Raw genomic sequence first — 12,603 nt, 5'->3', positions numbered from 1 at the left:
TGTCATTACCCGCCTTCCCCCTCTATTATCTCCTACCCCAAAACTCCCCTCTTTTTTTCCGTATTCCTCCTAAAAACAATTCTTCCTAATACTAACCAACCATTTCTGTAAGGTCTGACGAGGCTGTTAGATCGTAAACACGGTCCAACATCCGAAACATATGTAACCAAACAGATAAAACGGTAATAAAAAAATAAAACACATATGTATATATATGCATATATATGTATATATATGTATATATATGTGAATATATATGTATATATATGTATATATATGTGTATATATATATGTATATATATGTATATATGTATATATATATATGTATATTCATATATATATATATATGTATATTTATATATATATGTATATTCATATATATATATATATATATATATATATATATATATATATATAGTACAGAGGAACAACCAAAGACCATTATTTGAATGCATAGTGTGCCTAACTATTTTTAAATAATTTATAATAAAAAAAAAACGATGGACACAAATCTATGGCAATGGCAGAATCGTTAGAAAATGACCTCCAGACCGTAGTGGAATGGGGCCTTAAATGGATGGTAACATTTTATGCTAGTAAGACTAAGCTTGTAATAATTACAAGAAACCTCTCCAACCACCGACATCCATCACAAACAACACCTGAGAATTCTTCCTTCGAACTCCTCAGCTTAACATTCACAGGAAATATAACATCGAACCAATACATTGAGGACATTGCGAAGGCTGCTACAAGGGAGGTGGGCTCTCGCTATCATGCTAGAAAACTACTCACACCTGAGAGTATCCTGAAATTCTACATGTACCACTGGATACAAATACTATTGGGGTTGACCAAGTAATGCACGGGTTTTCGCCTCCCCCTGTGATCACTACTACTTGAATAAACACAAGTTGTCTCCCCTTGCAATCGCTACTACTTAAACATGAATTGTCCTCCCTATCAACACTACTAATTGAATAGGCACGAGTTGTCTCCCCTTGTGATCACTACTACTTGAATGAACACAAGTTGTTTCCCCCGTGATCCTTCCACATTTTTCTTAGATGGCCAACCTTCCTGCGATTTAGGACGTTCATGCTTAAATAAATCGTAAACAAATCAGAACATTACACAGCAATGCCCGGAGTTAAACATAGAATAAAAATCGAAAGTTACTTACGTCAAACTGAAATGAGACTGTCGGAAATATGACCGTTCTGTGTGGAGAATCAGCGAACACACTGTTCTTCACATATGTTTGTTCTTCAGCATCTTTTTGTTCTTCAGCATCTTTTTGTTCTTCAGCATCTTTTTGTTCCTCAGCATCTTTTTGTTCTTCAACATCTTTAGACGCTTTGGCATCATTTTCCAACTGATTAAGCGTATCCGTAATGTGCAATGTTTTTTTACTCATTTCGACATTTTCGGGGGTCATTCCTTCATCACTGGCAGCAATCGTGCCAGATTCTTTACTTTCTTCATCAGTTTCTTTTCGTAATTGAAAATCTTCAGGTGCGGGGCTCGTACTTTCGTGGACAACGCCATCTTTCTCAGATGCTTTTGAATCTTCGTGTTGACAGAAAGATTCTCCTATTGGAGTGTGACTTTTTGTAGATTGTACTTTCGAAATATCATTGTGCTCTTGACTCTCATCAGTTCTATCTTCCATCGGAAAATAATCCTGATCGTTTACATCCGACGATTCTCCTCTTTCGTCACATTCCAATTCTGCTGTCAGTTCCAAATAGCTAGTGCCGTTGCTCGACTAAATAAAACAAAAATAATCATGCATAAAACAAAAACAACCAAGTATCAAACATCTACTTTATAATAAATACCAAGGTGTATTTGTTTGTATCTATTAGTGATCGAATGATCCCAATATTTTCCCAAATTTTTACAATTACTGATTCTGTTCTAAATTCCCGCTTCGGGTGTTTTTCAAATTTATAAATATAGAGTTTTTTAATCTTTTTTTTTTTTTTTTTTTTTTTTGAGGGCCAGGGTGATTACAACAAAACCCATGTATTACGTGTATATATTTTCGCACATGAAACGTACACTCATAGTGCGATCTATAGGTTATGGTTTTATCGGAAGTTTAAACTCAATAAATGGTTATCATTTCATCATTAATATGAGTCATCGAAGATTAAGTTTAAAAAAAAAAAAAAGAAATAAAACAATTAAAAGAATCGTTTTAGGCATCGGAAAATAGGCACGAATGTTTTCTGATTCCGATACCCGAAAAAGTATCGATTTTTTTCGATTCCTAATTTCGAGTAATCGTCTCAACGCTAATGTCTATATAAGTATCCCTCTGTGCAAAAGTTAGGAAGTAAAAAAGAAACTGCCAGACGTAACCATTTCAAATGTTTAAGGGAAGAAAGAAATGTGCCGTGCAAACAACTCCAAGATTATCAGATAGTGGGAGAATTGTTGTGCATTATTTACTACACTGGTGTAGATTTTCCAGAAATCGTGGATTCCTAATTTTTGCGCTTCAATGTGTTTTCTAGTAGTTTCGGTGTATTCTCTCTTAGCTATCGCTTCCTTCTAGCATAGCTAATGAGATTAGACCCTCAGGATCGATTCGTCCCAGGTTATATGGTTTACCTAAAACTCACAAAACAGGTATCGCTTTGAGACCAATTTTATCTATGGTAGGGCCATCACAGCATCAAGTTGCAAAATGGAGCTTAAATATTTTACAACCTTTCTTAAAACATTACGGTAAATACTGTCTTAAAGATTCGTTTTATTTTGCGGACTTTATTACAAAAGTCTGAAGTTGTTAATAAATGTATGTGTTCTTATTAACAACGTGTTGATTAGAAATTTGTTTACTTATGTCCCAATTTTAGAGACTATAGATATCTATGCTAATAGGATAAACTTGTTTCTCGTTGGCAAAAATGTGTCGATTCTAATGGTTTTTAATTCAATTAATAAAGTTTATTATGAAAGAGGTTATGATTTTTGGAACTTGAACATCAAAAAGATTATTTTTGCACCAACCTAAACACATATATATATATATGAATTAACATGGAGCTATATATATATATATATATATATATATATATATATATATATATATATATATATATATATATATATATATATATATATATATATATATATTCTTCGGAATAGTTTTTATTTAACAATCAGTGGTTATGTAAACGTGAGATTGTAGGTTTACAAAATATTACTGGCAGTAATATTCTATAAGTTATCCCATCTAAACAAGAATTGCTCGATATTCAAGATAGAGCAAATAAATTAAATTGTAATTCAATGAATTTCAAAAAACTCTGATTGAAATGAAATGAAGTGGTTGAGTTTCATATCAAAGAATTTTTATTATTCTAAGCAAGACAAAGAATGTTTTAGAAAATTAATCTCCTTAACCTATAGGGTTTCGATGTCTACCATCTCATCAGAGGAGAGAAAATATTAGCAAATAGTTATAAAGGTATGCACCCTATTTGCTAAAGTCATATATATATATATATATATATATATATATATATATATATATATATGCACACATATATTGGATCAATAAAGGGGAAACTACATAGCTTATTCCACTGTTATATCTTAATTTGCTTCAGTTTGTGCCAATTTATTACACCTCTGCATTGTTTATCCTTTCATAAATTTGAATTTTCTTTACATACACACTAAACAATGCTTCAAGCAAACTATATTGGCCCTCTTATCAAATATCATAAAAATTGAAGGTGACTTACTTCAAATTTGAATGCGACTGTCGGAAATATGACTGTCCTGTGCCGACTATCGGCGAAGCGTCTGTCATTCACACCAATTTTTTCTGCGGAATCTCTAGACAAGTTGTTATAATATTCCGGCAAACTAACAGGATCTGTAATGTCCAATGTTCTTCGTTCACCCATTTCAACGTTTTCGGAAGTTCCTTCTTCAGCACTGTACACAAGCGGAAGATGTTCCCGATTTTCTCCATCTATTCCTTTTTGTAATTGAAAATCTTCGGGTGCATCTTTAGCACTTTCTTGGAAATTACTATTGGTATTAAAACTCTTTGAGGATTCAAGATTGGGGGAGTATTCTATTTCCGAGTCTTGATTTTCCGTAAGTTGCTGTGATCCAGATGGCGTACTAAGTTCATTAACTACGATAACCGGACGTTTTGCAACTTGCTTTATTGGATACGATGACGTTGCATTTTTCAGTGAAAAATCTGTACTTTTATTTAAGTTTCCCACTTGATATGCTGTTTCTGAAATAGTTGCATCAACCGTTAGTATATCCTGATTTTCACTTTCAGCTTTTCTACTTGAATTTTCGTCAAAGTCTAACGGGTCATCTTTTTCAATTGGATGTGCGTCTACATCTAAGGGAAAGTTTTCAAAATCTTTAATATCATCAGTATTCCCTTTCGGTAAATATTCAATCTGAAGAGAATCTTGAACGCTTTCATTAAATGTTGCATTCCGTTCCTCCCATCCAGGCGTTTCTACCAGTTTCGTTGTAATTTCTGGATGACTAAATTTCCGGTTTTCATCTGCTGTATCCGGAATAGTTGTATCAAACATTACTTTATTTCGATTTTCGCTTTCATCTTTTCTAATTGAATTTTGGTGAAAGTCTAAATGATCATTCCTTCCAATTGAATCTATCTCTAGCTGCAAAGGATTTTCTTCTGCAAAGTATTCGCAATCTTTTATATTATCAGTACTCTCTTGTGTCAAATATTCATTTTTCACAGAACTCCGAATGCTTTCATTCAAAATTTCTATGCGTTCTTCAAAATTCGTGTTTTCTGGCAGTTTTGATACCTCTTTGACAATGCTAAATTCCCTGGCTCGATATGGTGAATCTTGAACTGTTGTATCTATTGTTACTGGTGCATGATTTTCTATTTCATCATTTTCAAATGTAATTTGGTAAAAGTTTCTGTGATCATTTACTAAAATATTACAGAAATCTGTAACCTGCTCAGTAATCTCTTCTGTAAAATCTTCATTGTGAATAGGATCCAGATCGTTTTCATCGACAAATACAAATGAACATTGGTTAATGTCAAAGAAATTTTCTTCAGAAATGGTATCGCATTCTTCCATATTTTCAGAACTCTTTCCCAAAATGCGTTCACTCAATCTTCCGGCGTGTTCATCATATACAGACGTTTTCATCAGCGAAAATGTAATTTCTGAATGACCTAATTTCTGGGTTTTACCATGAGTATGCGGTATAGATGTATCGAACATTATTTTATTTTTATTTTCGCTTTCAACTTTTCCAATTGAATCTACGTCTAACTCTGACAGATCTTTTTCCAGAAAGCTTTCGGAATCTTTTATATTTTCAGTACTCTCTTTCGGCAAATATTCAACCTGAACAGAATCCTCAACGTTTTCATCCAATATCAGTGTATCTGTCCCACATTCACAAGTTTCTACCGGTTTTTCACTCATGTCCGAATGACTAAATTTCCGCTTTTCATCTCCTGTATCCGGAATAGTTGTATCGAACGTTATTTTATTTTTATTTTCGCTTTCATCTTTTCCAATTGAATCTCCGTCTAACTCTGACAGATCTTTTTCCAGAAAGCTTTCGGAATCTTTTATATTTTCAGTACTCTCTTTCGGCAAATATTCAACCTGAACAGAATCCTCAACGTTTTCATCCAATATCAGTGTATCTGTCCCACATTCACAAGTTTCTACCGGTTTTTCACTCATGTCCGAATGACTAAATTTCCGCTTTTCATCTCCTGTATCCGGAATAGTTGTATCGAACGTTATTTTATTTTTATTTTCGCTTTCATCTTTTCCAATTGAATCTCCGTCTAACTCTGACAGATCTTTTTCCAGAAAGCTTTCGGAATCTTTTATATTTTCAGTACTCTCTTTCGGCAAATATTCAACCTGAACAGAATCCTCAACGTTTTCATCCAATATCAGTGTATCTGTCCCACATTCACAAGTTTCTACCGGTTTTTCACTCATGTCCGAATGACTAAATTTCCGCTTTTCATCTCCTGTATCCGGAATAGTTGTATCGAACGTTATTTTATTTTTATTTTCGCTTTCATCTTTTCCAATTGAATCTCCGTCTAACTCTGACAGATCTTTTTCCAGAAAGCTTTCGGAATCTTTTATATTTTCAGTACTCTCTTTCGGCAAATATTCAACCTGAACAGAATCCTCAACGTTTTCATCCAATATCAGTGTATCTGTCCCACATTCACAAGTTTCTACCGGTTTGTCACTCATGTCCGAATGACTAAATTTCCGCTTTTCATCTCCTGTATCCGGAATAGTTGTATCGAACGTTATTTTATTTTTATTTTCGCTTTCAACTTTTCCAATTGAATCTCCGTCTAACTCTGACAGATCTTTTTCCAGAAAGGTTTCGGAATCTTTTATATTTTCAGTACTCTCTTTCGGCAAATATTCAACCTGAACAGAATCCTCAACGTTTTCATCCAATATCAGTGTATCTGTCCCACATTCACAAGTTTCTACCGGTTTTTCACTCATGTCCGAATGACTAAATTTCCGCTTTTCATCTCCTGTATCCGGAATAGTTGTATCGAACGTTATTTTATTTTTATTTTCGCTTTCATCTTTTCCAATTGAATCTCCGTCTAACTCTGACAGATCTTTTTCCAGAAAGGTTTCGGAATCTTTTATATTTTCAGTACTCTCTTTCGGCAAATATTCAACCTGAACAGAATCCTCAACGTTTTCATCCAATATCAGTGTATCTGTCCCACATTCACAAGTTTCTACCGGTTTGTCACTCATGTCCGAATGACTAAATTTCCGCTTTTCATCTCCTGTATCCGGAATAGTTGTATCGAACGTTATTTTATTTTTATTTTCGCTTTCAACTTTTCCAATTGAATCTCCGTCTAACTCTGACAGATCTTTTTCCAGAAAGGTTTCGGAATCTTTTATATTTTCAGTACTCTCTTTCGGCAAATATTCAACCTGAACAGAATCCTCAACGTTTTCATCCAATATCAGTGTATCTGTCCCACATTCACAAGTTTCTACCGGTTTGTCACTCATGTCCGAATGACTAAATTTCCGCTTTTCATCTCCTGTATCCGGAATAGTTGTATCGAACGTTATTTTATTTTTATTTTCGCTTTCAACTTTTCCAATTGAATCTCCGTCTAACTCTGACAGATCTTTTTCCAGAAAGCTTTCGGAATCTTTTATATTTTCAGTACTCTCTTTCGGCAAATATTCAACCTGAACAGAATCCTCAACGTTTTCATCCAATATCAGTGTATCTGTCCCACATTCACAAGTTTCTACCGGTTTGTCACTCATGTCCGAATGACTAAATTTCCGCTTTTCATCTCCTGTATCCGGAATAGTTGTATCGAACGTTATTTTATTTTTATTTTCGCTTTCAACTTTTCCAATTGAATCTCCGTCTAACTCTGACAGATCTTTTTCCAGAAAGGTTTCGGAATCTTTTATATTTTCAGTACTCTCTTTCGGCAAATATTCAACCTGAACAGAATCCTCAACGTTTTCATCCAATATCAGTGTATCTGTCCCACATTCACAAGTTTCTACCGGTTTTTCACTCATGTCCGAATGACTAAATTTCCGCTTTTCATCTCCTGTATCCGGAATAGTTGTATCGAACGTTATTTTATTTTTATTTTCGCTTTCATCTTTTCCAATTGAATCTCCGTCTAACTCTGACAGATCTTTTTCCAGAAAGGTTTCGGAATCTTTTATATTTTCAGTACTCTCTTTCGGCAAATATTCAACCTGAACAGAATCCTCAACGTTTTCATCCAATATCAGTGTATCTGTCCCACATTCACAAGTTTCTACCGGTTTGTCACTCATGTCCGAATGACTAAATTTCCGCTTTTCATCTCCTGTATCCGGAATAGTTGTATCGAACGTTATTTTATTTCGATTTTCGCTTTCAACTTTTCCAATTGAATCTCCGTCTAACTCTGACAGATCTTTTTCCAGAAAGGTTTCGGAATCTTTTATATTTTCAGTACTCTCTTTCGGCAAATATTCAACCTGAACAGAATCCTCAACGTTTTCATCCAATATCAGTGTATCTGTCCCACATTCACAAGTTTCTACCGGTTTGTCACTCATGTCCGAATGACTAAATTTCCGCTTTTCATCTCCTGTATCCGGAATAGTTGTATCGAACGTTATTTTATTTCGATTTTCGCTTTCAACTTTTCCAATTGAATCTCCGTCTAACTCTGACAGATCTTTTTCCAGAAAGGTTTCGGAATCTTTTATATTTTCAGTACTCTCTTTCGGCAAATATTCAACCTGAACAGAATCCTCAACGTTTTCATCCAATATCAGTGTATCTGTCCCACATTCACAAGTTTCTACCGGTTTTTCACTCATGTCCGAATGACTAAATTTCCGCTTTTCATCTCCTGTATCCGGAATAGTTGTATCGAACGTTATTTTATTTCTATTTTCGCTTTCATCTTTTCCAATTGAATCTCCGTCTAACTCTGACAGATCTTTTTCCAGAAAGCTTTCGGAATCTTTTATATTTTCAGTACTCTCTTTCGGCAAATATTCAACCTGAACAGAATCCTCAACGTTTTCATCCAATATCAGTGTATCTGTCCCACATTCACAAGTTTCTACCGGTTTTTCACTCATGTCCGAATGACTAAATTTCCGCTTTTCATCTCCTGTATCCGGAATAGTTGTATCGAACGTTATTTTATTTTTATTTTCACTTTCATCTTTTCCAATTGAATCTCCGTCTAACTCTGACAGATCTTTTTCCAGAAAGGTTTCGGAATCTTTTATATTTTCAGTACTCTCTTTCGGCAAATATTCAACCTGAACAGAATCCTCAACGTTTTCATCCAATATCAGTGTATCTGTCCCACATTCACAAGTTTCTACCGGTTTGTCACTCATGTCCGAATGACTAAATTTCCGCTTTTCATCTCCTGTATCCGGAATAGTTGTATCGAACGTTATTTTATTTTTATTTTCGCTTTCATCTTTTCCAATTGAATCTCCGTCTAACTCTGACAGATCTTTTTCCAGAAAGCTTTCGGAATCTTTTATATTTTCAGTACTCTCTTTCGGCAAATATTCAACCTGAACAGAATCCTCAACGTTTTCATCCAATATCAGTGTATCTGTCCCACATTCACAAGTTTCTACCGGTTTTTCACTCATGTCCGAATGACTAAATTTCCGCTTTTCATCTCCTGTATCCGGAATAGTTGTATCGAACGTTATTTTATTTCTATTTTCGCTTTCATCTTTTCCAATTGAATCTCCGTCTAACTCTGACAGATCTTTTTCCAGAAAGCTTTCGGAATCTTTTATATTTTCAGTACTCTCTTTCGGCAAATATTCAACCTGAACAGAATCCTCAACGTTTTCATCCAATATCAGTGTATCTGTCCCACATTCACAAGTTTCTACCGGTTTTTCACTCATGTCCGAATGACTAAATTTCCGCTTTTCATCTCCTGTATCCGGAATAGTTGTATCGAACGTTATTTTATTTTTATTTTCGCTTTCATCTTTTCCAATTGAATCTCCGTCTAACTCCGACAGATCTTTTTCCATAAATGTTTCGGAATCTTTTATATTTTCAGTCCTCTCTTTCGGCAAATATTCAACCTGAACAGAATCCTCAACATTTTCATCCAATGTTAGTGTATCTGTCCCACATTCACAAGTTTCTACCGGTTTTTCACTCATGTCCGAATGACTAAATTTCCGCTTTTCATCTCCTGTATCCGGAATCGTTGTATCGAACGTTATTTTATTTCGATTTTCGCTTTCATCTTTTCCAATTGAATCTCCGTCTAACTCTGACAGATCTTTTTCCAGAAAGGTTTCGGAATCTTTTATATTTTCAGTACTCTCTTTCGGCAAATATTCAACCTGAACAGAATCCTCAACGTTTTCATCCAATATCAGTGTATCTGTCCCACATTCACAAGTTTCTACCGGTTTGTCACTCATGTCCGAATGACTAAATTTCCGCTTTTCATCTCCTGTATCCGGAATAGTTGTATCGAACGTTATTTTATTTCGATTTTCGCTTTCAACTTTTCCAATTGAATCTCCGTCTAACTCTGACAGATCTTTTTCCAGAAAGGTTTCGGAATCTTTTATATTTTCAGTACTCTCTTTCGGCAAATATTCAACCTGAACAGAATCCTCAACGTTTTCATCCAATATCAGTGTATCTGTCCCACATTCACAAGTTTCTACCGGTTTTTCACTCATGTCCGAATGACTAAATTTCCGCTTTTCATCTCCTGTATCCGGAATAGTTGTATCGAACGTTATTTTATTTTTATTTTCGCTTTCATCTTTTCCAATTGAATCTCCGTCTAACTCTGACAGATCTTTTTCCAGAAAGGTTTCGGAATCTTTTATATTTTCAGTACTCTCTTTCGGCAAATATTCAACCTGAACAGAATCCTCAACGTTTTCATCCAATATCAGTGTATCTGTCCCACATTCACAAGTTTCTACCGGTTTTTCACTCATGTCCGAATGACTAAATTTCCGCTTTTCATCTCCTGTATCCGGAATAGTTGTATCGAACGTTATTTTATTTTTATTTTCGCTTTCATCTTTTCCAATTGAATCTCCGTCTACCTCTGACAGATCTTTTTCCAGAAAGCTTTCGGAATCTTTTATATTTTCAGTACTCTCTTTCGGCAAATATTCAACCTGAACAGAATCCTCAACGTTTTCATCCAATATCAGTGTATCTGTCCCACATTCACAAGTTTCTACCGGTTTTTCACTCATGTCCGAATGACTAAATTTCCGCTTTTCATCTCCTTTATCCGGAATAGTTGTATCGAACGTTATTTTATTTTTATTTTCGCTTTCATCTTTTCCAATTGAATCTCCGTCTAACTCTGACAGATCTTTTTCCAGAAAGCTTTCGGAATCTTTTATATTTTCAGTACTCTCTTTCGGCAAATATTCAACCTGAACAGAATCCTCAACGTTTTCATCCAATGTCAGTGTATCTGTCCCACATTCACAAGTTTCTACCGGTTTGTCACTCATGTCCGAATGACTAAATTTCCGCTTTTCATCTCCTGTATCCGGAATAGTTGTATCGAACGTTATTTTATTTTTATTTTCGCTTTCATCTTTTCCAATTGAATCTCCGTCTAACTCTGACAGATCTTTTTCCAGAAAGCTTTCGGAATCTTTTATATTTTCAGTACTCTCTTTCGGCAAATATTCAACCTGAACAGAATCCTCAACGTTTTCATCCAATATCAGTGTATCTGTCCCACATTCACAAGTTTCTACCGGTTTGTCACTCATGTCCGAATGACTAAATTTCCGCTTTTCATCTCCTGTATCCGGAATAGTTGTATCGAACGTTATTTTATTTTTATTTTCGCTTTCATCTTTTCCAATTGAATCTCCGTCTAACTCTGACAGATCTTTTTCCAGAAAGGTTTCGGAATCTTTTATATTTTCAGTACTCTCTTTCGGCAAATATTCAACCTGAACAGAATCCTCAACGTTTTCATCCAATGTCAGTGTATCTGTCCCACATTCACAAGTTTCTACCGGTTTTTCACTCATGTCCGAATGACTAAATTTCCGCTTTTCATCTCCTGTATCCGGAATAGTTGTATCGAACGTTATTTTATTTTTATTTTCGCTTTCATCTTTTCCAATTGAATCTCCGTCTAACTCTGACAGATCTTTTTCCAGAAAGCTTTCGGAATCTTTTATATTTTCAGTACTCTCTTTCGGCAAATATTCAACCTGAACAGAATCCTCAACGTTTTCATCCAATATCAGTGTATCTGTCCCACATTCACAAGTTTCTACCGGTTTTTCACTCATGTCCGAATGACTAAATTTCCGCTTTTCATCTCCTGTATCCGGAATAGTTGTATCGAACGTTATTTTATTTTTATTTTCGCTTTCATCTTTTCCAATTGAATCTCCGTCTAACTCTGACAGATCTTTTTCCAGAAAGGTTTCGGAATCTTTTATATTTTCAGTACTCTCTTTCGGCAAATATTCAACCTGAACAGAATCCTCAACGTTTTCATCCAATATCAGTGTATCTGTCCCACATTCACAAGTTTCTACCGGTTTTTCACTCATGTCCGAATGACTAAATTTCCGCTTTTCATCTCCTGTATCCGGAATAGTTGTATCGAACGTTATTTTATTTTTATTTTCGCTTTCATCTTTTCCAATTGAATCTCCGTCTAACTCTGACAGATCTTTTTCCAGAAAGCTTTCGGAATCTTTTATATTTTCAGTACTCTCTTTCGGCAAATATTCAACCTGAACAGAATCCTCAACGTTTTCATCCAATATCAGTGTATCTGTCCCACATTCACAAGTTTCTACCGGTTTTTCACTCATGTCCGAATGACTAAATTTCCGCTTTTCATCTCCTGTATCCGGAATAGTTGTATCGAACGTTATTTTATTTTTATTTTCGCTTTCATCTTTTCCAATTGAATCTCCGTCTAACTCTGACAGATCTTTTTCCAGAAAGGTTTCGGAATCTTTTATATTTTCAGTACTCTCTTTCGGCAAATATTCAACCTGAACA

At 34.8% G+C, this 12,603-nt stretch overlaps 1 protein-coding gene across 1 annotated transcript in view; it reads right to left on the bottom strand.

The window, feature by feature from the left end:
* The window catches only part of LOC145260194 (uncharacterized), a 60,257-nt gene that overhangs the window by 11,027 nt on the left and 36,627 nt on the right, over window positions 1–12,603 (bottom strand). Inside the window, exons 6-7 of the mRNA XM_080118017.1 lie at window positions 3,762–5,590; window positions 1,184–1,768 (exon numbers count right to left, since the gene is read on the bottom strand). Coding sequence (XP_079974143.1) covers window positions 1,184–1,768; window positions 3,762–5,590 — 2,414 coding nt within the window. The remainder of the gene's footprint in view (window positions 1–1,183; window positions 1,769–3,761; window positions 5,591–12,603) is intronic.

This window comes from Euprymna scolopes, chromosome 36, assembly GCF_053919585.1.
Source record: "Euprymna scolopes isolate OS-2025 chromosome 36, ASM5391958v1, whole genome shotgun sequence".
NCBI lineage: Eukaryota > Metazoa > Mollusca > Cephalopoda > Sepiida > Sepiolidae > Euprymna > Euprymna scolopes.
Note: the sequence above shows the minus strand (reverse complement) of the source record. Positions and strands in the feature narration are given on the sequence as shown.